The sequence below is a fragment of the Orycteropus afer genome, unplaced genomic scaffold (genome assembly GCF_000298275.1).
Source record: "Orycteropus afer afer isolate SDZICR_OR568_19922 unplaced genomic scaffold, OryAfe1.0 scaffold00498, whole genome shotgun sequence".
Lineage (NCBI taxonomy): Eukaryota > Metazoa > Chordata > Mammalia > Tubulidentata > Orycteropodidae > Orycteropus > Orycteropus afer.
This window is the reverse complement of record NW_006922085.1, coordinates 194,469-217,969: the sequence shown is the minus strand read 5'-3', so window position 1 is coordinate 217,969 and position 23,501 is coordinate 194,469. Positions and strand designations below refer to the sequence as shown.

At 54.4% G+C, this 23,501-nt stretch overlaps 1 protein-coding gene across 1 annotated transcript in view; it reads left to right on the top strand.

Moving 5' to 3' along the window:
- Window positions 1–19,645, top strand: part of PLXNB1 (plexin B1) — a 22,204-nt gene extending 2,559 nt beyond the window's left edge. Inside the window, exons 3-36 of the mRNA XM_007955286.2 lie at window positions 17–145; window positions 271–371; window positions 688–820; window positions 1,099–1,255; window positions 1,565–1,673; window positions 1,749–1,857; window positions 2,270–2,956; window positions 3,161–3,283; window positions 3,500–3,622; window positions 3,962–4,055; window positions 4,142–4,308; window positions 4,468–4,619; window positions 5,719–5,824; window positions 6,017–6,153; window positions 6,405–6,581; window positions 6,798–6,969; window positions 7,156–7,398; window positions 8,094–8,270; window positions 8,348–8,496; window positions 9,004–9,104; window positions 9,197–9,414; window positions 9,583–9,761; window positions 9,929–9,995; window positions 10,309–10,455; window positions 13,156–13,324; window positions 13,622–13,725; window positions 13,800–13,884; window positions 14,040–14,212; window positions 14,377–14,537; window positions 14,648–14,795; window positions 16,715–16,779; window positions 16,910–16,985; window positions 18,764–18,838; window positions 19,541–19,645. Of these exons, the coding sequence (XP_007953477.1) occupies window positions 17–145; window positions 271–371; window positions 688–820; window positions 1,099–1,255; window positions 1,565–1,673; window positions 1,749–1,857; window positions 2,270–2,956; window positions 3,161–3,283; window positions 3,500–3,622; window positions 3,962–4,055; window positions 4,142–4,308; window positions 4,468–4,619; window positions 5,719–5,824; window positions 6,017–6,153; window positions 6,405–6,581; window positions 6,798–6,969; window positions 7,156–7,398; window positions 8,094–8,270; window positions 8,348–8,496; window positions 9,004–9,104; window positions 9,197–9,414; window positions 9,583–9,761; window positions 9,929–9,995; window positions 10,309–10,455; window positions 13,156–13,324; window positions 13,622–13,725; window positions 13,800–13,884; window positions 14,040–14,212; window positions 14,377–14,537; window positions 14,648–14,795; window positions 16,715–16,779; window positions 16,910–16,985; window positions 18,764–18,838; window positions 19,541–19,645 (5,118 nt within the window). The remainder of the gene's footprint in view (window positions 1–16; window positions 146–270; window positions 372–687; window positions 821–1,098; window positions 1,256–1,564; window positions 1,674–1,748; window positions 1,858–2,269; window positions 2,957–3,160; window positions 3,284–3,499; window positions 3,623–3,961; window positions 4,056–4,141; window positions 4,309–4,467; window positions 4,620–5,718; window positions 5,825–6,016; window positions 6,154–6,404; window positions 6,582–6,797; window positions 6,970–7,155; window positions 7,399–8,093; window positions 8,271–8,347; window positions 8,497–9,003; window positions 9,105–9,196; window positions 9,415–9,582; window positions 9,762–9,928; window positions 9,996–10,308; window positions 10,456–13,155; window positions 13,325–13,621; window positions 13,726–13,799; window positions 13,885–14,039; window positions 14,213–14,376; window positions 14,538–14,647; window positions 14,796–16,714; window positions 16,780–16,909; window positions 16,986–18,763; window positions 18,839–19,540) is intronic.
- Window positions 19,646–23,501: the final 3,856 nt, after the last annotated feature.

Below are 23,501 nucleotides of genomic sequence, written 5' to 3'. Positions count from 1 at the left end.
TGGTCTCTAATCTCAGGTTTACTTGGGCCCGGGCAGCGATGGCCACCCATACTCCACGCAGAGCATCCAGCAGGGGTCTGTAGTGAACAGAGACCTCACCTTTGACGGGGCCTTTGAGCACCTGTACGTCATGACCCAGAACACAGTGAGTGTCAGGCATGGCAGCTAGGAATGTGGCTGGGAGGGGCCTTTGGGCAGGGCCCAGGGCCCACGTGTGGGTGAGCTGCTGGTGTTTGGATTGCTAGCCTCAAGTCCACTTTGTTGTCATAGCTTCTCAAAGTTCCTGTGGCCTCCTGTGCACAGCACCTGGACTGTGCATCTTGCCTTGCTCAGAGGGACCCATACTGTGGGTGGTGTGTGCTCCTTGGCCGGTCAGTGTTCTACCAACCCCTGGCCCCTGACCTCTTCCCTGACTCCAGACCCAATCCATCCTCATGCCCTCAATGCTCTTGTACAATTGCTTTGTCTAGAATTTGAGATCTTTGCCTCTTGACTGTCAAACCCCTCATCTTCCACCCTGGGCATCAGTCCCCTGCCAGGGCAGAGACAGGAGCTTGGTGTCACAATCCATTTGATGATCCTGCCCAAATCCCCCACGACAGCCCTTGGGATTATAGATGTCTCTGCTCTGTGAATTCCCAGTGGCCCCATGAAGGTCACGAGTAAATGCTTGTCAATCTTGCTCAGGTGCAGCCGCCGTTCTGAGTGCTCACGGGGCCAGGGCCCAGAGCGGTGGCTGTGGAGCTTCCAGCCTGAGCTAGGCTGTCTGCGAGTGGCAACCATGAATCCTGCCAACATCAGCCGAGAGGAGAAGAAGGAGGTGAGTGACCAGGGCAGGGCAGGGACCCTGGGGGGAGCACTCTGGTGATGGGCAGAGATCTTGCATTTTGGTATCAGATGCACCAAATACCATATCCTTGTACAAGTCACTTCTCTTGGGACCTTAATTTTTCCTTTTGTTACTAACCCACACCTGAGAGGTGTTTGTGAAAGCTTGGGGGCTGGTGGCTGCAGTGCCTGTCCATGGTGGGTCCCCTGTCCACATGAGCCCTGGTCCTCTGCCTGATGACCAACAGTGTGTCTTGGGCTCCTTGGCAGATTTTCTTGTCTGTACCAGACCTGCCTCCCCTGTGGCCTGGGGAGTCGTATTCGTGCCACTTTGGGGAGCACCAGAGTCCAGCCCTGCTGACTGGTTCTGGGGTGACGTGCCCCTCCCCGGACCCTAGCGAGGCCCCAGCACTGCTGAGAGGAGCCGGTGGGTGAGAGAAGGTGCCTGGGAGTCCCACCTTGCTTCCATCTTGCTCCAAGGGATGTGGTTGGGATGAGGTGTGATTCCAGGCAAAGAACCCTGAATTGTTGCCTTTCTCTGAGTTCTCACTAATCCTAGTCCCCTAAAGTCTTCAGTCTGTGCCCCATGGATTATGTTGCCTCTCCACAACCCCCCTCAGTTCTGGGCTCCCTCTCTATGTAGGGTGCTGTCGGTTCTATGTGGTTGTAGGGTGTCAGGTGTGGGCCTGAGTTCCTCTTCCCTTCCTTAGCCCTGGCCTCTTGCCCCCCTTTGTAGACCACATCTCTGTGAATGTGGAGCTTAGGTTTGGCACTGTTGTGATCGCCAAAGCTGTCCTCCCCTTCTATGACTGCGTGGCAGTCACCGAGCTCCGCCCGTCTGCACAGTGAGTTCCTCACCCTGACCCCTAGTCCATGGGCTACCTGTGGTGACCCCTTGCCTCATGGCTGTGCTCTTGCAGGTGCCAGGCCTGTGTGAGCAGTCGCTGGGGGTGTAACTGGTGCATCTGGCAGCACCTGTGCACACACAAGGCCTCATGTGATGCTGGGCCCATGGTGGTGAGCCAGCAGGTGAGTGTGACTCCAGACTGGGCCCCACAGGGAGTTTGGGTCCCCAGTGTGAGGGTTTCTCTGCTGGCCCAGGGTCTGTGTACCTGCCTGCCCATGTGAGGCTCTGTCTGGGCACCTGGGCAGCTATGTGTGTGACAGACTCACTGGCAAATGGCTGCCAATATGTCCTTCCTGTTTTGGGAGAGGATGTTTGGTGCTGAGAGGCAGAGAGGTCCAGGCCTTTGGCCGCACCTCAACACAGACAGCCCTGGAGCCTGCCCTCTCCTTTTCTCCTTTGGAGAATTAATGGGCTGTTTTTGTTTCTCTTTTCCTTGGTCTTCTTTTCTCTTAACACATCCTTTGCCTGCCTGCTACCTGCTCCTGTGCCTGCCCGCTGAGTGGCCCATTCTGTCTCTGTCTGCCTCCCCTTCAGAGCCCACTTCTCTCTCCAGCCCCTTCTGCAGGAGATGTGCCCACTCCTTTCCCACCTGCAGCCCCCAAAGCCACAGTCACCCCTGCTCCTGACACCTTTCTTGTGGAGCCTGGGGCTCCCTCCCCAGCCACAACCTCAGATATCCCTCCTGGGACCAGGCCCTCCCTGATTAACCTCTGGGGGCCAGGGACAGGCCCTGGCCCTGAACCTGCCCCCACCTCCACAGAGTCACCTCTCCATGAGGAACCCTCCCCACAAGGCCCCCCCAGCAGACCTGAAACCACTGTCTCTATCCCTACTGTCGTTGGACCCACAGCCACACCTGAGGATCTCCTGGACCCCCACTCATCACCCTCAGATGCAGCAGCACTGCTTCCTGTCCCTGTAGACCCTGGCCCTGAGACCTTCCCCTCTGCCATACCCCTAGACCAGCCCCCTAGCACTGCTCCTGCCACCACTTTCCCAGGGGCTGCAGGCTCCACGAAGCCTGCTCTGGACTGGCTAATGAGAGAAGGCGGCGAGCTGCCCGAGGCGGACGAGTGGATGGGGGGTGACGCGCCCGCCTTCTCCACTTCCACCCTCCTCTCAGGTGATGGAGACTCGACCGAACACGAGGGTCCTCCTGCCCCCCTCATCCTCCTGTCCAGCCTCGACTACCAGTACGACACCCCCGGGCTCTGGGAGCTGGTGAGGCCAAGCCCAGGAAGGAGGCCTCCGGGGAGGGTTGCGGGGAAGATGCAGCCCGTTGCTTGCCTTGCAATTCTATGTTGATGGGACCGAGGGCAAGGTGGGGTCTGCTGCCCCCACACTGGCCTCATCATGGGACTCTGCTTGGAGAAGACTGAGAGGGCAGGGTGGGGTCCATGGACCACGTTGTTCTTGGGCCTGCAGGAGGATGGGGGCTGGGGGCCAAGCGCCTGCCCCTGTGTGGAGAGCGTCCAAGGCTCCGTGCTGATGCCAGTCCTTGTGGAGCACCAGGTCCGCCTGCTTGGTAGGAACCTGCACCTATTCCAGGTGAGCGTGTCCTGCTGGCAGGTGTCTTGCAGCCTCCTTGGCTGTTTACAAACTGGACACCAGCCCTAGGGCAAGGGTGGGAGCATCTCCTGCGAGTAAGAAGAGGGCAGCACATCAGGTCTCCACTCCAACGCAGAGGTGGGGCTGGGGAACCTGGCAGGGCTCACTGGTCCCAGCTCTTGAAGCTGCCCTAAAAGCTTTGTCCTTGTCCCCCAGGACAGTCCTGGAGACTTTCAGTGTGTGATGGAGCTGGAGGGCCATGAGGTGGTGGTTGCAGCCCAGGTGGAGTGTGAGCTTCCTCCAGATACTCGGTGTCATGTCACATGCCAAAAGCACCAGGTACAGACCACGAGTGCCAGGGTGGGCAAGGGGACACCAGCCATAGGCTGGCTACCAACCTCAGTTGGCTATACCATGTTTGTCCTAGACTAGGCTTTGACCCTGTGTCCCCACAGGGTCTCAGTACCCAGCTCTGACTTCTGACCCTGAGACCTGCCTGTATAGTTCCCTGTACCCCAGCTCTGCCTATGACCCTGTGCCCCATGGGGTCCTCCTGCACCTCTACTCTGACCTCTGACTCTGTACCCCACAACTTTGTCTGAGCACCCCTCTCCAAGCCTGGTGCCTCCCCCAGACCCAGGCTCTGATGGCAGCTCTTCCCCATTGCTCTCTCTCTAGCTCAGTTATGAGGCTTTACAGCCAGAGCTCCATGTGGGGTTATTTCTGCGCCGAGCTGGCCGTCTGCGTGTGGACAGTGCTGATGGGCTGCATGGTGAGCTCCCTGGGGGCCGCTAGGGCTGGCAGACAACAGCAAGGCTCTTTTGTGCCTGCCTCTCACACTCATCTCTGCCCCCCCAGTGGTTCTCTATGACTGCTCCGTGGGACACGGGGACTGTAGCCGCTGCCAAACCGCCATGCCCCAATATGGCTGTGTGTGGTGCGAGGGGGAGCATCCACGTTGCATGGCCCAGGAAGCCTGTGTCGAGTCTGTGGCCACCCAGTGCCCCGCACCCCTTATCCACTCGGTGTGTTGAAGCTCCGGTCCTTCTCTTTCTCACTCTGCCCTTGGAGGGATGGTGGGGTCCTGTGAGTGCAAAGGTCTAAAGGTGGGACCCTGGGGTGCTCCTCCAGGCTTCCAGGGGTCAGTAGGTAGGTGGAGGCGAGCAGTCCTTGTCCCGGAACAGGTAGAGCCACTGACTGGGCCTGTGGATGGAGGTACCCGTGTTACCATCAGGGGCTCCAACCTGGGCCAGCATGTGCAGGATGTGCAGGACACAGTCAGAGTGGCTGGAGTACCCTGTACGGTGGACACCCAGGAGTATGAGATCTCCAGCAGGTGAGCTGGTAGGGCCCAACAGGGGCAGGGCCATTCCTGTGTCCTTTTACTCCCCTTTTCCTTGGTTCTGGTGACAATACTTCTGTGCTTGAGATTGCCAGTGAGATCCTGGAGCACCCACCTTCCTCCTGCACAGACCAGAGGCAGGTTCCTGATCTGGGCTGCTGGGGTAGGGGTGGCGGCATTGCTGGGTCTGCCTGGGGTAGGGTTGCTGTCCAGAGCTGATACGTGGTGTTCTTACCTCACTTTTAGAGTGACCATTGACATGGTTGTGGTAAGAGGTTCTTGGCTCTCAGACAGCTGTGCTCAGGGGCTGGTCTTCCTGCCATCTCACCCTTCTTCCCCATGCACTGCTCTGAGTGAGCCCTATAGGACAGCAGACGTGAAACACTTGTTGAGTATCAGGCTCCTCTTTCCAGTCCTGGGAACCCTGCTGCCTTCCTGGGGCTTGTGGCTGGTCAGGCTGAATCTCTGGGTTACCTGGTGCTTTGTAAAGCGATTAAAATATCTTCTGGCTGAGCCTCTCCCGGGTAGCTCACATGTCACGTGTTCTGTTTTCCTGGAGTGTTTGCGGTGATCATGACATTATCACAAGTCGAGGTCCCACAGGCTTAACGTTCAGTAGATTAATGTGCCCCAAGCTCCTATTTTCTGGCCGAGAACAATCATTTTCTGAGAATGTTCACTTTCCCTTCATGTTTGTCCTCAGATAGGACTACATCTTTCAGGGACTTTTTTTCCATGAGGAAATAACATTTCTATCACTTTGTGAGTGTTGCTGTGCACGTGGTGATGGTGGGGGATGTGGGCGGCTTACCCCCACAACCAGCCTGACAAGGCCCCTTCGTAATTTTGCACCACAACAAAGAGAGAAATTCCTCCTCATTGCAGGCCTTGGGGGTTGCACTTGTATGACTGAAATCACAAATATTAATCTTCACATGTGAAACCTGCCCTGAGGATTCCCTCCAAAGCTATCAGTCTCATCAGGGAGAAGAGAAGAGACTGCCTGACCTAGTGGGGCAAGGAGGGGGCAGCTGGGACAGTTTTTGGGGCCCTGGGTAGAGCTTGGGTCCCCCAGCCTGCCTTGTCTCCACAGCCTCGTGTGCATCACTGGGCTCAGCGGGGAAGAAGTGTCAGGCCCTGTGATGGTGGAGGTGCCAGGAAGAGGACATGGTGTCTCCGAGCGTGACTTTGCTTACCAGGTGCCTGGCTACTGAGCTACCTCTAGCTGCTGAGGGGCTGCCCCCTCTGCTGTCCTCCTAGCTGGTCTGATTTGTCTTCATAGAACTTTCCCCCCCAAACCCTAGGGCCCTTTTTTTTTTACCTTGGGCTCACCCCACCTCTTCGTCTGTGGGCTGATGCCTTTCTGCCCCTCCCTGTCCCTCTCCCCATAGGACCCAGAGGTGTATTCCATCTTCCCGACCCGTGGGCCCAGAGCTGGGGGCACCTACCTCACCCTGCATGGTTCTAAGCTTCTGACCGGGCGCCTGGAGGACATCCAAGTGGTAGTTGGAGACCAGCCATGTCACCTGTGAGAGTTGCTGCTTCTCATCCTGCAAAAATCCATATACTGTGCTGGGGAGGAGAGGCTTTACACGGGAGAGGGCCAAGAAAGTGAGGGAGGGCCAAGTGGGGTCCATCTGACAGTGGCCAGACCCTCCTGAGGCTAGGAAGTGAGCTGAGGCCTGAGTGGATCCTGGGTCCTGTGTCCTCAAATCTTCCCCTTCCTGCGCCCCCTCTGGTGCCGCCTGGCCAGCCTTTCAATTCCCACTCCCTCCCCAGGTTGCCAGAGCAGCAGTCAGAGCAGCTGCACTGTGAGACCAGCCCACACTCTGTGCCTGCCATGCTCCCCATTGCCGTGTGGTTCGGGTCTGCTGAGCGGAGGCTTCGACACAGCCAGTTCCAGTACACATCAGACCCCAACATCACCTCTGCTGGCCCTGCCAAAAGCTTCCTCAGGTGCATGGCATGTGGCAGGGGGTGATGGGGATTGCAGCTCTGGTGCACAGGGGTGTGTGTAGGGCTTTACATGGTGGGTTAGGAATCCCATGTTGCTTGTGAGGAGAGGGCTTGTGTAGCTTGGGGCTGGGACTCAGCTGGACTTTAGAGCCTGGGTCACATAAGCCATGAAGAACTGGAGCGACTGTGACGAGTGGCTCCTGGGTTGTGTTTCAGTGGAGGACGTGAGATATGGGTCCATGGCCAGAATCTAGATGTGGTGCAGACGCCGAGAATCCGAGTGACTGTGGCCCCAAAAGCACTGCGGCCTGGCCAGGGGCTTGGTCGGAGACCCCGCGTGATCCCGGAGACTGCGTGCGCCCCTGGAACCTCCTGTGGTGGTCAACATGTAGGATACCCTGGGCATCCCTGGCCTGCACTGGGCTAACTGCCGCCTGCCCTTTTGCCCCACACCACAACCTGTGGACAGCCATGGGCGGCTGGTGCCAAAGGAGGTTCTCCCCATATTTACTTGGCTCCCTTGCCTCATACCCTCTCAGCTGACTGTCCCCTGTCTTCCCTCCCTCCACCCCAGTTTGAGGAGCCATGCCACGTGAACTCTTCCCAGCTTATCACGTGCTGTACGCCTGCCCTCCCAAGCCTGCCTGAGAACCCCTGGGTGCAGGTGGAATTTGTTCTTGACAACCTGGTCTTTGACTTTGCAACACTGAACCCCATACCTTTCTCCTATGAGGCTGATCCCACACTGCATCCCCTCAACCCAGAGGACCCCACCATGCCATTCCGGCACAAGCCTGGGAGTGTGTTCTCTGTGGAGGTACTGTTCCTACTTGGACACGGCTGGCTCACCTTTTTCACTTTGTTGGGCTGTACTTCTGTCTGTGGGAGTGGTAGAGCAATGGCCGGTAGATAGACTTGGCTCCTCATCTTTCATTGGGTGGAGGGGTGGGGGTGGTGGTAGCCTGGTAAGGGCTGCAGGGGGCTGGTATTGGCAGTGCCTGACCTGGAACACTCGACCTGTGGCCTGAGTCCTGACATACTCCATGGCAGGTGGCTAACAAATATGTAAATGACTTGGTACCCACCATATAGCTGCTTGGTGTGAACACAGTTGGTGACTGAGCCAATACACATTTGTAGCATAACATACACGTTCTGATGTACAGTAGATGGACTATGAGACCCAGAATAGGGGCTCTGGCTTTTTTGAGTAGGATTTTGGGAGCAAAGTGATAGAGTAGGATCTCTAGATACTTAGTTCTGGAGAAACTAAGACCCTGGGAAGAAGGATAGGGAAGAGCAGAGAAAGGTCATAGGGAGGGACATGGAGGACATCCCATGATTGTTGGCCCCACATGCCAGGGGAGGAGGTTCTCAGGGGCTTTCAGCCTGCTCCTAGGATGGTCCCAGGACTATCCTTCCCATGTGTAACGGCAGTATCTGATTGACCACCTGCTCCTTCCCTTGAGGGGATGGGTCTGAGTGACTGGCCTGTGACACCTCATGTTCCAGGGGGAGAATCTGGACCTTGCAATGTCTAAGGAGGAGGTGGTGGCCATGATTGGGGATGGCCCCTGCATAGTGAAGACACTGACCCGGCACCACCTGTACTGCGAGCCCCCTGCGGAGCAGCCCCTGCCCTGGCACCATGCCCTCCGGGAGGCACCTGATGCTTTGCCCGAATTCACGGTCAGTGGGCAGGCCAAGGGCTAGGCTGGGCCTCGGACACTTGCTGAGCCCTCGCTTACTGCTGGCTCCCTGTACAGGTGCAGATGGGGAACCTGCACTTCTCCCTGGGTCGTGTGCAATACGATGGCGAGAGCTCTGTGGCCTTTCCTATGGCAGCCCAGGTGGGCTTGGGGGTGGGCACCTCTCTTCTGGCTCTGGGTGTCCTCATCATTGTCCTCATGTACAGGTAGGTGGGTGCAGCTTGAGGTGGCTGGGCTGGGTGGGGCAGGTAGGGGAGTGTGGTGGGATTGGGAAGGGGTAGGCCAGACCAGGGGTCAGTGAACTTTTCTGTAAAAGGCCAGAGAGTATTCATTTTAGCCTGTGTGGGCCAGGTGGTTTTGTTGCTGTCGTAAGACTCTGCCATTGTAGTGCAAAAGCAGCTGCATTCCAACAAAAGTTTATTTACCAAAATAGGCTGTGTGCCCGATTTGGCCTGTTTGTAGTTCGCAGATCCCTGTGCTAAACTGTACTGTGCTAGGTTGGACCTGGGCATGGGTGGGTGTGGATTGCTTGGGATGGACAGGCTAAATTGGCCTCAGCTAAGCTGGGGCTGGACTGGGTGTGGCTGGGTCAGACTGCTGAGCTCGGCCAGGGTATATCTGGAGCTGGATTAGGCAGAACTGGATTGGGTGAGCCAGCAAGGGCTCTGACCTTCTTTTGCTTTCCTCCTTCCAACCTCCTTGGTGCTGAGCAGAAGAAAGAGCAAACAGGCTCTGAGGGACTACAAGAAGGTCCAGATCCAGTTGGAGAATCTAGAGAGCAGTGTGCGTGACCGCTGTAAAAAGGAGTTTACAGGTGAAGCTGCAAGGACCAGGCCCCACTGCCAGGGCTCTCTGCCTGCCCTCACATGAGATCCTTGCCCCAACTTGGCTTCTTCTGCCTTACAGACCTCATGACCGAGATGACTGATCTCACCAGTGACCTTCTGGGCAGTGGCATCCCCTTCCTCGACTATAAGGTGTACGCCGAGAGGGTCTTCTTCCCTGGGCACCGAGAGTCACCATTGCACCGGGACCTGGGTGTGCCTGAAAGTAGACGGCACACTGTGGAACAAGGGCTGGGGCAACTCTCCAACCTGCTCAACAGCAAGCTCTTCCTCACCAAGGTGCTGCTGCCCTCTGACCCACCCTCCTGGGTGCCCCCTGCCACCCTCCCACCCTCTCACCCTCCTGGGCCCAACTCACTCCTGTTTGGATTCTTTCAGCCTCACCCCATCTCTGTCCCACCATTTCTGAATCTGTCCCGCTGCTCTGTCCCCTCTCTCCGGTCTCAGTTCATCCACACGCTGGAGAGTCAGCGCACTTTCTCGGCCCGAGACCGGGCCTACGTGGCATCCCTGCTCACAGTGGCACTGCATGGGAAGCTTGAGTACTTCACTGACATCCTCCGCACACTGCTGAGTGACCTGGTGGCCCAGTATGTGGCCAAGAACCCCAAGCTGATGCTGCGCAGGTCTGTGTGGTTGTGGGAAGCCGCGGGGTAGGTGCCTGGGCCAGGCAGGCTGTGGGTAGTAGGAGCCAGGAGCTGAGACAGGGCCTCTGCAGTCTTGGGGTCTGTAGATTAGAGAATGCCACCGCCCTGCCTGGTGGCCCTGACCCTCCCCTTCCCTGTCATCACAGGACAGAGACTGTGGTGGAGAAGCTGCTTACCAACTGGATGTCCATCTGTCTCTACACATTTGTGAGGGTGAGGGAAATGGAGGTGGATGGGGCTCCCCCAGGGAGGGTCAGGACTCTAACCATTAAGCCTCTGGCCTTCACACAACTGGTTCACCTGTGCTGGTCAGACGTTCCCACTCAGCATGTCCTCAGTCACCTTAGCCTTTTACAGCCTGATTTCTGTCCTGTTCCCCAGCACGCGATAAGGCCTATATACCTCTGTCTTGTGCCTGTCAGAAACTCCCAATCACTGTGTCCTCAGTCACCTTAGCCTTCTGTAGCCTGTGCCCTGGCCTCTTCCCCAGTGTGTGGGGATCCCTAACTGCCTGACGCTTCCCCAGGATTCAGTAGGGGAGCCTCTGTACATGCTATTCCGAGGAATTAAGCACCAAGTGGACAAGGGGCCGGTTGACAGTGTGACTGGCAAAGCCAAATACACCCTGAATGACAACCGCCTGCTCAGAGAGGATGTGGAGTACCGTCCCCTGGTGAGTGAGCTTGTGTGTGTGTGTATGTATGGGCATGTGGTCTGGAATATCAGTCACTGGTGAGGGCCATGAGAGTGAAGGTTTGTGGTGTGTGCGTAGGGATATCAGTCCTTAGTGAAGGTCACTGTCTTAGTTATCTCGTGCTGCTGTAACAGAAATACCACAAGTAGATGGTTTCAACAAACACATTTATTCTCTTACAGTTTAGGAGGAGCTCTGGTGGCCTAGTGCCTAAAACATTTGACTGCTAACCAGAAGGCTGGCAGTTTTGGTTTTTGGTTTTATAGTTTAGGAGGCTAGATGTCTGAGTTCAGGGCACTAGCTCTAGAAAAAGACAGTTCTTACTGTTACCTCTGGGGGAACGTCCTTGTCTCCTTTAACATCTGTGGACCTACCATCCCTTGGAGATCTCCATGTGTCTGGTCATCAGTCTTCCCCAAGGTCTAGGAGGTTAACAGTGTAGGGGCCCCGAGTCCAAAGGACATACTCTGTTCCCATCTTTCTTGGTGGTATGAGGTCCCTCTCTCTCTGCTTCCTTTTTCTCTCCTTTTATCTCTTTTAAGATGAAAGATGGTGTAGGCCACACCCCAGGGGAAGTCCCCTTACATTGGATCAGGGCAATGACCTGAGTAAGGGTATTTATACATCCCATCCTAATTTCCTTACAATTGATTGGCTGATCACATCAGATCACATCATGGGGGATGATTATATCATTACTGTTCTGGTTACCTAGTGTCACTCTGACAGAAATATACTACAAATGGGATATCTTGAACAAATGGGAGTTTATTTTCTTACAGTTTGGAGACCTTAAGTGTGAGTTCAAAGTGCCAGGGTCTAGGGGCTGGGTGAAAGCCCCTCAGCCTTGGGGTTCAGCTCTGCCTCTAGCTCCCAGCCCACTGAAGCTAGAGGCGTTTCTTCACTCAGACAGCTGCTGGCTGCTGAGGCTGAGAAGCCCAAGGTTGACAAGTAAAAAGGCACAGTCCCGGTATTACCAAACTACATGGCAGGCCATTAATTCAAGGCCATTGTAACTCCCAAGGTCAGCAGAGCATGGCAGGCTGCTGAAGAACAACATGGCTACATGCAGGGTCTAAGTGTGCCATAAGATAGAGACCATTCCCTAAGCTGCTTCTTATATACGGGAAGCAGACCACATACCCAAAGCAGCTACTCACCTGCTCTCAATAGATTCCACCTTGGAGTTGATTGCCAGTCTCATCATGGGGAATAACTACCACCAGCAGCCCAGCCACTCAACCAGGCCCAGCCAAGCTGACACACAAACATAACCACCACAATTACCTAACTGCCAAACCACTGAGACTCATGGCCCAGCCAAGTTGACATTTTTAGAGGACACAATTCAGTCTATGACAGTAACCCTCTAAGTTTGTTTGGAGAGGGAGGAGGTAAAGGTCCATTGCTGGATTTAGGGCTCAAGGAGTGGGTTCAGGGGGACAGGAGACCTGGCTGGCCTGCTCCTGTCAGCTGAGGTATTAATAGAGGACATAACATGGCCCAAACTGGTCTTGGCATGTCCTGTCTTATTTAATCTTCCTGGGAGTCTTACGAGGGCATCCCTGTTATATGTTATATTAATGGATGAATAAATGAGGCTCATAGAGGTTTCTGGTAGGTCACATGCTAGTTAATAAATCACATGCTAGTTAATAAGTAGTAGACAAGGTCCAAAAACATGTTTCTCTTGGGTGCTGGGCTGTATCACTTGAATTCAGAGTGTCTGAAGTCGAGGAGAGACTAGCGAGGAATGGACAGATCCTGGGGCTGGGGCTGGGGCCCTGGCCCCTGGGACCCTCCTGGGGATTTTGGCTGCCATAGGGAGGGCCCAGGAGGGGGAGCTTTGTGGGTGGAAGACAGAAGAGTTGCAAGAGGGAAGGGCTGCAGGGGCTTGGGTCCCAGAGTGGCAGACTGACCCAGCTTTCTGGTGTCTGTGTCAAGGCATAGGGCCAGCCTGACCTATGGTTCCTGCATAGAGCCTTTAGATTAGCTTAGCAGGATAGAGGCTTGAAGCCCAGACCATAAGGCTAGGGCATTGGAGGGTGCTCAGACTTGCCAGTGTGGCCACACCTGGGGCTTAGGGAAGAACCAACCCTGCCCTGGACAAGTCCAAGTCCTTGCTGTGCCAGGGGCATGGGTATCTGCTAGACTACCATCTCAGCAGTTGGTCAGGGAAGTGCTGTGTCCACTACATTGGGAGATGGCTCAGGAGTCACCCTGGCCAACCCGTTTGTCACTGCCCTCTGGTTTGTTTCTCCTAAGTCACTGAATTCCATTCATTCTTCACTAAACCTAGTCCTCTGTCAGGATGGGGGCAATCCTTGTTTCTTATGTAGCTTCTCTCAGCTTCTTCAGCCTGACCAGCCAAGACAGGATCCTGGGGAACTGAGCTGAGAGGGGTTTGTGATCATTCATTTTTTTCAGCCGTTCACTGCAGGCATTTACTAGCACAGGTGCTGGGTGTGCTAGGTGCTGGGTCACAGAGCAGAGGAAACCACTGTCCCTGGAGGTAGCCGGCAGGTGAAGACACAAGAATTAGCAACTGTTTGGCTCTTGGAGCTCAGAGCTGGGCAGGAAGCAGTTGCTGCCTTGTGGGTTGTACCTGTTGCTTGGTCTTGCATCCTTGTTATCCCACGTATGCCTTGGGCCCTTATGGCTCCCATGTGTCCTTTGTAGACCTTGAATGCACTGTTGGCTGTCGGGCCTGGGACAGGAGAGGCCCAGGGCATGCCTGTGAAGGTCCTGGACTGTGACACCATCTCCCAGGCCAAGGAGAAGATGCTGGAGCAGCTTTATAAAGGAGTGCCTCTTGTCCAGCGGCCAGATCCCCGCACCTTGGATGTTGGTGAGGATCAGGGGAGTGCTAGCCTGGGGACCTGAACCAGCATTGGGGCTGGGCTGGTCCTGGACTAGCCCTGCAGTAGGAGTGGGGAGCTGGGAGTGAGGCAGGGGCTGGCTCTGGACACCTCTCCAGGGAAGAGCTCTCAGCTGGTGAAGGGCTCCTAGTCCTGGCCTTTGCTGGTGGGGGTGGGGAGGTTGGGTGGGGCTACTCACCAGTGGAGAGGTGGTGGGGCAGGAGATAGTTTCACTGTGGGAAGGATGTCCTACAGGCCCTGGACCAAGTCCCATTTTGCTGTTACAGAGTGGCGATCTGGGGTGGCCGGGCACCTCATTCTTTCTGATGAGGATGTTACTTCAGAAGTCCAGGGTCTGTGGAGGCGCCTGAACACCCTGCAGCACTACAAGGTGAGGGGGTGGTAGCTGGAGGAGGGGAGTGGTGTGGTGGGGCTGGCAGAGAGGTCACCAACTATGGCCAGCAGGTCCCGGATGGAGCAACCGTGGCCCTCGTTCCCTGCCTCACCAAACATGTTCTCCGGGAAAACCAGGATTACGTCCCTGGAGAGAGTGAGTACCCCTGACCACCGTCACTGTCTTCCACCCTTTCTTTGTCTACTCCTTCACCCAGGTGTCCCCACCCCTGGGGTGTTGGTAGGTCCCTGGGGGCCCAGGGAAGGTGGTATATATCATGAGGTGTGATGAGCTATGGGGTCTTGGCATAGGGACTCCAATGCTGGAGGATGTGGACGAGGGGGGCATTCGGCCTTGGCACCTTGTGAAGCCAAGTGAGGAACCAGAGCCACCCAGGCCTCGGAGGGGCAGCCTTCGGAGTGGGGAGCGTGAGCGAGCCAAGGCCATCCCTGAGATCTACCTGACCCGCCTGCTATCCATGAAGGTGGGTGGGGAGGACAGGGTGGGCAGTGGTGTCTGGGCTGGGGGCAGGGAGGGACTTGGCATAGGGTGGGGCTCACACAGGTAGAGAGCCACAAGGTAGCTGAGGCTGGGCTGGTGCTTGAGGTTCCCTAACTGACTAGCTCTCCTGTGTGCGCTTCCTCTCAGGGTACCCTGCAGAAGTTTGTGGATGACCTGTTCCAGGTGATTCTCAGTACCAGCCACCCTGTGCCAATTGCCGTGAAGTACTTCTTTGACCTGCTGGATGAACAGGCCCAGCAGCATGGCATCTCCGACCAGGACACCGTCCATATCTGGAAGACCAACAGGTCGGTGGGGAGGGGGACTCGGTGGGCTCGAGGCCTGTATAGAGGTCATCTCCTGCACCCCTCCAGCTCCACCCTAGCACGCTCATTGGCCATACCTGTCCCTCTTGCAGCTTGCCGCTGAGGTTTTGGATCAACATAATCAAAAACCCACAGTTTGTGTTCGACGTGCAGACATCTGATAACATGGATGCGGTGCTCCTTGTCATAGCACAGACCTTCATGGATGCCTGTACCCTGGCTGACCATAAGCTGGGCCGGGTGAGTGGGCTCTGAGTGAGCATGGAGGGGCAGCATGGAGCAGGAGTGGACAGTGCTATGTGTGCACACGGATTCCAGGAGGACGGTGGGGGTTGACCCGCCAGGCATGGTTGTCCTGGGAGCTCCCTAGGAGGTGGTGATGCCTCTGTCTTAAGGGATGAGCAGGGGTGGGGACCACTGTATGCCAACTCACAAGTCAAGACACACGCAGCAAGTACAGCCAGGTGTGACCAGGGTCTTGTGTGCTGGCAGCAGTGGGAGGTGGCCGCCACCACTTGGTGAGGCTTACCCTGAGGGCAGTGAGGAGCCACTGAAGGGCTGGGAATGTGGAGCGGCCTGGTCAGATCTGAGAGTTAGGCCAACCACCCTGGTGACTGTGCAGTAGATAGACTAGAGCCCGAGAATCCAAACACGAAGCTGCGACTATCTGGATGAACAGGGACGAGATTCAAAACGAGTACGAGGATACAGGGTAGGCCGAATCTGTAAGGTGTGCTGACAGGTTGGATGTGGGATCTGAGAGAGCAGGGCTCACATTGAGTCCTGGTGTTTGGCTTTGGAGGAGGTGCACCTGAGGTGTTTTGTAGTGATGCCAGGTGATTTCTAGGTGGAGATGTGGCTCCACAGTCCCACAGCAACTCCTGGCTGCCTGATGGGTTTGATTCCATGGGAGTGGTGGTGGCGTCTGCTGAGTGGCATGGAGGAGAGTCTAGGGCATGCCCGTGTACACGCTGTGTGCTGAGGAGGGAGACAGGGAGGCACAGAGGAGAGTGGTCAGGCAGCACTGAGGGTGGGAATGTGTTGTCACAGTAGCCAATGCCAAGAGAGTCCCATGATAGATGTGAGGTCCAACAGCGTGTCTGTTCAGTGCCCAGCAGGCAGGGCCCCCACTGCACTGCAGGCCCATGAATGGGGTTTTGCTTAGCTCACACCCCTGGGGCACTGTCGGGCTATGACCTCTTCAGAGATACATCTCCTGAGCTCTGTGAAGAACCAAAATGGAAAGTTTTACTCTGTAGCATTATCTTTTGGGTGCCATTTTTTTCCATGTGCACTTTTCACTCTGTGATGAGCTGAGAACCCCAGGGCCACACCAGGACCCAAGGGCTGTGCTACCGCCAGGGTGGGTGCTGATTGGTGGTAGAGTGTTTTGCCTGATCTTCAATACCTGCCCTTCCCAGCAAAACAACCAGTGGCTTCTGAATAGCTCAGGAATAGTCCAAACCACGCATGCCAAGAGTCCCCTACACAGAGAACTGATGGCGAACACGTCCCTGCTCACATGAGGGCAGTGCCACTCTCATGATCTCCCTTCACCCTCCCAGCAGCTTTAGAATGAAGCAGCAGGTCTAAAGAAATGAAGTTTGCTGCTCAGGCCACAGGCACTGAGGCTGAGCTGGGATTTGAACCCAGGTCAGCAGTAGAGGCTGTGACTGGGTGTGTTCAATTTTGGGCTCTGCATCTAAGAGCCCTACTTCACATTCCAGCCTAGCCACTTGGGAGTGAAGTGGTCTGGGGCAATTTACTTTATTGTCTGGGTCACAGTTTCCTCCTTTTTAAAATGATTAAATGGCAAGGCAGCAGCATTAGGGCACCCCATGGCTCTGTACACCGCTTCAGGCTGGCTCCATGCAAGAGCCACCTGGAGGCCCATGGAGCTGAGAAATGGCCTTGGCTTAACGGGGAGGAGCTCGAGGTAATGACATCAGAGGCTGAAGACTGGAGGAAGGGAGAGACAAAGAGGGCCTGGCAGGAGGATATGGGCTAGGGTGACCAACTGTCCCAGTGTTCTAGGCCTGAGGGATACAAAACTTTCAGTTTTAAAACTGAAGCAGTACTAAGATGACCTGCAAGCTGACTGTGCTAACAGGGACTCTCATTCTTTTTTCTTCTTTAACTGCCTTCCTTCTGGCACCCAGGACTCCCCTATCAACAAACTTCTGTATGCTCGGGACATTCCCCGTTACAAACAGATGGTGGAAAGGTACTGTGTATAAGGGGAGACTGGGAGTGGGGATTGGTGGGTGTGGCAACTGAAGCCTGGGGGTGGGCCCTTGTGGGGTGGGGAGTGGCCTTGTTTACCCAGCAGCTGTAGCACTTGTGGTCTCTGGTAGGTATTATGCAGACATCAGACAGGCCATCCCAGCCAGTGATCAAGAGATGAACTCCATCCTGGCCGAGCTGTCCCGGGTAAGGCTCTCCCTGGCTTCTTGGATTGAGTGCAGGCCTCCTGCTGCAAGGGCTCTGCCCCCTTCACATCACTATTTTGCAGGGCAGCCTGTGGGCCCTTAGCATCTGTGTGAGCTGAACGGGGTAGGGCGCATACCATTGTGATACGTGCAAAACATTCCAGCTTTCACTGTAAAGGGTCAGGGACTCTAAACATCTTATCTCAGAGCAAGCAGAGGCCTTGTCCTGACAGCTGCTGCCTAACCTGGCTTTGCCAGGTGCTTGAATTGCTGTAGCTGTTTTTGGGGTGTGTGGATGAGAGAGCCAAGACAGAGAGGTGACTGGGTCAGCTCTAGGTCTGTGGGTCTGGGGCCTGTGTCTTCCTACTGTCGTTTCTCCCAGTGCTGTAAACATGCCTTTCAAAAAATCCAAACTCACTGCTGTTGAGTTGGTTCCGACTCATAGCAACCCCTCCTTGGGTTTCTGAGGAGGTATCTCTACGGAGGTAGATGCCCAGTCTTTCTTCTGTGGATGGTTGGTGGATTTGAACTGCTAGACTTCTGGTTAGTAGTCAGATGCCTTAGGCACTATGCCATCAGAGCTCCTAGACATGCCCTTACCTACTCATAAAACAGCCCCTAAACATAAACTCCAGGGCATCGATAAATAAGGTTTTGAAAGGATGATGATGACCACCACAGCCACGATAATAAAAGCAGATACAATTTGGGAGTGTTGTTATATGTCAAATCCTTCATGAGGCATTCTGATAATCTTACTTGATCCCCACAAGAGCTCTACAGGTTAGGTGGTGCCAACCCCATTGTCCAGATGAGGAAGTTGAGGCTCAGAGATGTCCCATCACAGGGACTGGGAGGAACTTCAGCAAATAATCAAGTTAGATCAGAGCGGAGTTGTTATGTTGGGTTCACATCCTGTGAGTGTTGTCTGGCCTGCTAGGTTCTGCATTCACCTGGGATGGCAGAGGGTCCAAGCTGGAGCTTGGAGAGAGGCAGGGTCCCAGTGGAAACCTTAGGCTCTGCTGCTGGGCTCTGCCTACCTCGTTTTGCCCCTTCCATGCCCCCTACTTCACTGGGTGGGTGGGAGGCGGTTGGGGGTGGGGCTTCTTTAAGTTTGGGGTGGAATCCCCTCAGTGTATCAAGAAGTTGCAGACCTGAGATCTCTCCTGACCAAGGTGCCTGTCTAAGTGCCCTAGTGCCGCTATAACAGAAATACCACAAATAGGTGACTTTAAAGAACAGAAAGTTATTTTCTTACAGATCAAGAGGCTTGAAGTCTGAATTCAGGGCGCCAACTCTAGGGGAAGGCGCTCTGTCTGTCGTCTCAAGGGGAGGATCTCTTTCAGTTTCTGTAGGCCTGAGTTTCTTTAGGTCCTTGGCAATCCCTACATGGCAGCTAGCTTTCTTCCATTTGTATTTGCTTCTTTGTGTCTAATGAGCTCTTTTTCTATTTCAAGAGTTAGGTTTAAGATACACCCTATACTCACATGGCCTTGTTAACATAACAAAACTTCCCAAATGGGATTATAGCCACAGGTATAGGGGTTAGGATTCCAGCACATATTTTGGGGGACACAGTTTGATCCATAATAAGGGCCATTGACCCTCTCCCTTCCCCAGCTGTGCATACCCTGGAGGGGCTCTGCTTCCCACTCCAGGGACTGGCCCTTCCTCCGCCTCCTAGAACTCCTCCCCGTCCCCTTCCCTGGGGTCTTGAGCCTTCTCTGGTGGGTGGCTGTACCCATCCCATCATCACCTCTCCTGTGGCTTCCTTCCTAGAATTTCTCTGGAGACCTGGGGGCGCGAGTGGCCCTGCATGAACTCTACAAGTACATCAACAAATATTATGACCAGGTGGGCAAGACCCTGGGCCTGGATTGGGTGGCCCCACCTTAGGTCATTCCCTGGGAGGCTGAGGGGATGATGTGAGAGGGGGTTTGGCCCTGTGATTCAGGATGGGGGGCCTTGGGGTCTCCCCCAGGTGCAGAGTAGGGAAGCTGGGGCCCTTTGGGGGTCTGGGGCATGCTGCTGGTATTGGCTGTGCTCATTCCTGCCCCACTGGTCCCACTCCACCTCCTTAGCAGGGCTCCTGGGTATGTGTGGGGGTGCTGAATTGATGGTGTGAGTGCACTGGGTGGGACACACAGCTGCCACCTCCACCCTGACCAGAGCCCAAGGTTGGCAAGTATGTTGTACACGACCACCTCTTAAGGTCCAGGCCCTGCTGGGCTTCTTGGCTGGCAGAGAGGAGGGTCCAAGCAGAGGATTAGCCTGGCCTGGGAGCAGAAGGGGGTGAGGCATGGTGGAGCCAGTGAGGGGCTGTCTGGGGCTTCCTGGCTTCCCTCACTAATCCTTAAATCCCACAATGACTTTGCTATTAAGATTCCCTCTGCACCGATGAGGCCCTGAGGTCACAGGTAGAAAGTGAGGTGGATCAAGGCTTCTCTGGGCTCCTACCCCCAGTTGTGCGACAGCAACTTAGGAGGTCTCTTCAAGTCTGCGTCAGACAGATAGGCTGGAGAGCTCTCCCCAATGGGGTTGGTGTCTGCATTTCAGATCATCACAGCCCTGGAGGAGGATGGCACAGCCCAGAAGATGCAGCTGGGCTATCGGCTCCAGCAGATTGCAGCCGCTGTGGAAAACAAAGTCACGGATCTGTAGGGATACGTGAGCCCTGGCCCACCGTTGCCTCATCCCCGCCTGGGCAGGCCTGGAACCATGAGGGGAGACAACCACCTTCTTAGATGCTGTAGTGACTGACAAGCAGGGTTAGTGGAAGGTGGGCTCCCAGCCTCCCAGTGACTCTGGCCTGGGCCCTGTGGGACCCATTTCACAGGCTTGGGGCCTCTGAGGCTCATGGGATAGCACCCAGCCTGCTACTTGAGCCCAGTGACCCTGTGGGCTGCTTCCTACGGGACGCCTGTCTGCAGGCAGTCGGGGACCAAGGGCTTCCAAGTAGTCAGAAGGGGAGCCCAAATTGTGCTGCACCTGGACACTGGCCTTCATCCCACTGGGGTTCAGAGATGAAGAGGAGAGCCCCCAGCCACCCTGCTCCATCATCGCTGACCTGAATTTAGCTGCCTCTGGCCTTGTTGCTGCTGCCACGTTCTAGGCCTTAGAGATGGACACCAATCCCAGCCACTGCAAACTGACCCCTCAGCAGGGCTGGCTTCCTTAGGACCACTCTGCCGCACAGGCAGCCAGTGGTGAGGGGCATCTGCTGCAGGGGGCTTTAGGGAGAGGGGTGGCCTACTGACCAGCTCTTCATTAAAGGATAACACACTGTGTGGAGTCACCCTGTGATGTGTGGGCTCAGTCCAGCCCCCTGCCGAGTATGAGGGTGGTTGCTGCGGCTGGCAGGCTCCAGAGGGAGGTGGTGTTTGCAATTTGGGGTAGGTTCATGGCCCCCAGGTACTGCCCCAACCTGCAGAGATGGCTGGGTCAGAGCTTCTGGGAAGGAAGGGAGAGATTTATCCTGGACAGGGTTAGGAGGCCTCCTGCCCAAGGTTGTGGGTCTGCCACCTCAGAGGGGCCTGCCTTCACTGCATTTTGAGTGTTCTAACTCTTCTGGTTACATCCCACTTGTCTTGTAAGAAAATGGAGAAAGATGGCATTATTATAGGTAACTCTAGGCAGAGTGGGACTTGGAAGCCCTTTTGCATGGTCCTGTTTATAGGCTACCCCAACCTTTTTAGCTTGGGACATTCTTTTTAAGGGACTACTCAGTTACTGGGTTGTCCTCCAAATCAAGGTATCTTGGGGTGGGGTGCTCCTAACCCAATTGCCTGCCTATGTGAAGGCTGCCTGGTGTTTTATTATTACTATGTAGCTGAAGGTGGGCCATGAGACTATCTTAGCTGGGTCCCATGGGGCTGGAGGGTGATGCCCCTTTGACTGAGACTATCTGCCTCAGCAGGAGGCCGGCCTGAAAACAGGCACACCAAGAGCCCCCGCCAGCCCCAAGGTCTTCAGAATTCCATCTCCTTGGCCCTCCATTTATTTCCCCATAACTGAGTTCCCACCCTCCTATTTCCTCTTACAGAGGCCCTATCTCCTGCTCAGGGGTCTTTGTTGAGGGCTTGAAGAGACAAGCTGATGTGATTACAGAAACCACCTTCCCTGTCTCTTGGTGTTGCTAAATATAGCCATCCTCAGAGTCCTTGTCCCTAAGACAGCAAGAGCCACACTGGTCTCCTCCATGTCAGATGGTGGTACAGCTGCTGCCCTGCGTTGGTTCTAATGTGGCTCCCTCCCCATTTCTGCCCAATGTCAGAACCCACCCATATTTGTGTCACAGTCAGAGATAGGTCAGTAGTCAGGAACCACCAATTTGGGAGAATGAGCTTTATTTAGTCCTTCAGATGGGTGGCTCCAGCCAGAAGGTTTTCATACTCACTCAGAATGACTGTGAGGCTGTGACATTCCCCATTGGCCTCTCTGGCCAAATCATGGAGTCGATCCCCCATCTTGACAATCTTTGGAGCAGAGCCAATGGGAATTCAGCTTGGGGTAGAGGTCAATCAGGCACAGAGAGGACAGGCAGCCTTTGTCAACACCACATGCACCATGACCACAGGGGCTTCTGTCGCAATGTCCAGGCCCAGTTGGTCCTGGGAGACGTAGTGGGGACAGGTGAGGGCTCTGGGAGAGAGCCATGTACCTGCATGTGTGGGTATGGATGCAGGAGCCCCTTAAATGGTTAGAAGATTCAAGAATTGCATAAGAAAAATCATGTGCTAATCAACGTATCAGCTGAATTTGAGCTGGTAAATACTGGAATCGTCTTGGAAACCACTTGAATTTTTGGGGATGAGCAGGACTTGATCCTCCTGGCCAGTTCCTGCAGGCAGCTTTCAGCTGTGTGGGGCCAGCAGCCATGGCTGCTGATGCTGAGCTTCAGGTCCCCTCCCCCTGCCCAGCTTCCGTGAGGACATCACATTAAAGAACAAATGCAGACCCAGAACCATCTGGCTTGGCTGACTGGTGGTGTTTCCTGGATAGCCATTTAAAAATATTATGCCCTGATTAAGGATGATAGTTTATCCAATTCTAAATGTTTGCCAAAAATGTTAGGCAAAACTATCTTCATGATGTCTGAAAGGGAATTATTTATATGGTTGGGATTCTGGACATGCATTTGGTGCTATATTTGGTTTATCTGCTTGATACGTACACTTGAGCGGTGATCTGTAGGCTGCCCCAGTGGCTATAAAGAGAACCTCTTATCTGCAGGTCAGAGTGTGAAGCAAGAGTCCATTCGGGTGTCCTGGCCACAGGTGAATGTGGAGTTGGGATGGTGCATGCTGCCATCTTCTGGCCATAATGTGGAATTTGTCAGAAGCAGAAATTTGTTAGGAGCTTTTTAAAAATGAAAACAATAGGCAACGGTTGTAAAGTCGCAAACTCTTAAGGCAGAGTGGGTAATCTTACCTTGTTACTGATGTTACCTCTGTGTTTGTTGTTGTTGTTGTTGTTAGGTCTTCGACTCATAGCGACCTCTTGTACAGTAGAACGAAACACTGCCTGGTCCTGAGCCAGCCCCACGATCTGTGCTATACCTGAGCTCATCGTTGCAGCCACTGTGTCAATTCATCTCGTTGAGGGCCTACCCCTTTTTCATTGTCCCTCCACTTTATCAGGCATGATATCCTTGTCCAGGGAATAGTCCCTTCTTACATGATCAAAGTAGGTGAGACACAGTCTGGCCATTCTCACTTCCAAGGAGCATTCCGTCTGCACCTCTTCCAGACAGACTCATTAGTTCTTTTAGCAGTCCACGGTAGTTTAAGCATTCTTTGTCAACACCACAACTCAAAAGCATTGACTCTTAGGTCTTCCTTTTTCATTGTCCAGATCTCACGTGCATATGAGGCACTCCTTTCTTGATTTTAAACCATGCAGTGTCCCCTTGTTCTGCTTGAATGACAGCCTCCTGGTCTACATACAAGTTCCTCATGAGCACAATTAAATGTTCCAAAATTCCCATTCTTCTCAATGTTATCCATAATTTGCTATGATCCACACAATTGAATGCTTTTGTACAGTCACCAAAACACAAACATCTCTCTGGTATTTGCTTTGAGCCAAGCTCCATCTGACATCAGCAATGATATCTCTTGTTCCACATCCTCTTCTGAATCTAGCTTGCATTTCCGGAAGTTCTCTATCAATGTACTGCGGTAACCATTTTTGAATTATCTTCAGTAAAATTTTACTTGTGTGGGATATTAATGGTATTGTTTGATAATTTCCACGTTCTGTGGGATCACCTTTCTTTGGAATGGGTACAAATACGGATCTCTTCCATTCAGTTGGCCAGGTAGTTGTCTTCAAATATCTTGGAGTGAGTGCCTCCAGTGGGGCATCCATTTGTTGAAACATCTCAATGGATATCCTGTCAATTCCCGGAGCCTTGTTTTTTGCCACTTCCTTCAGTGCAGCTTTGACTTTTTCCTTCAATACCATTGGTTCTTGATCATATGCCACCTCCTGAAATGGATGAACATTGACCAATTCT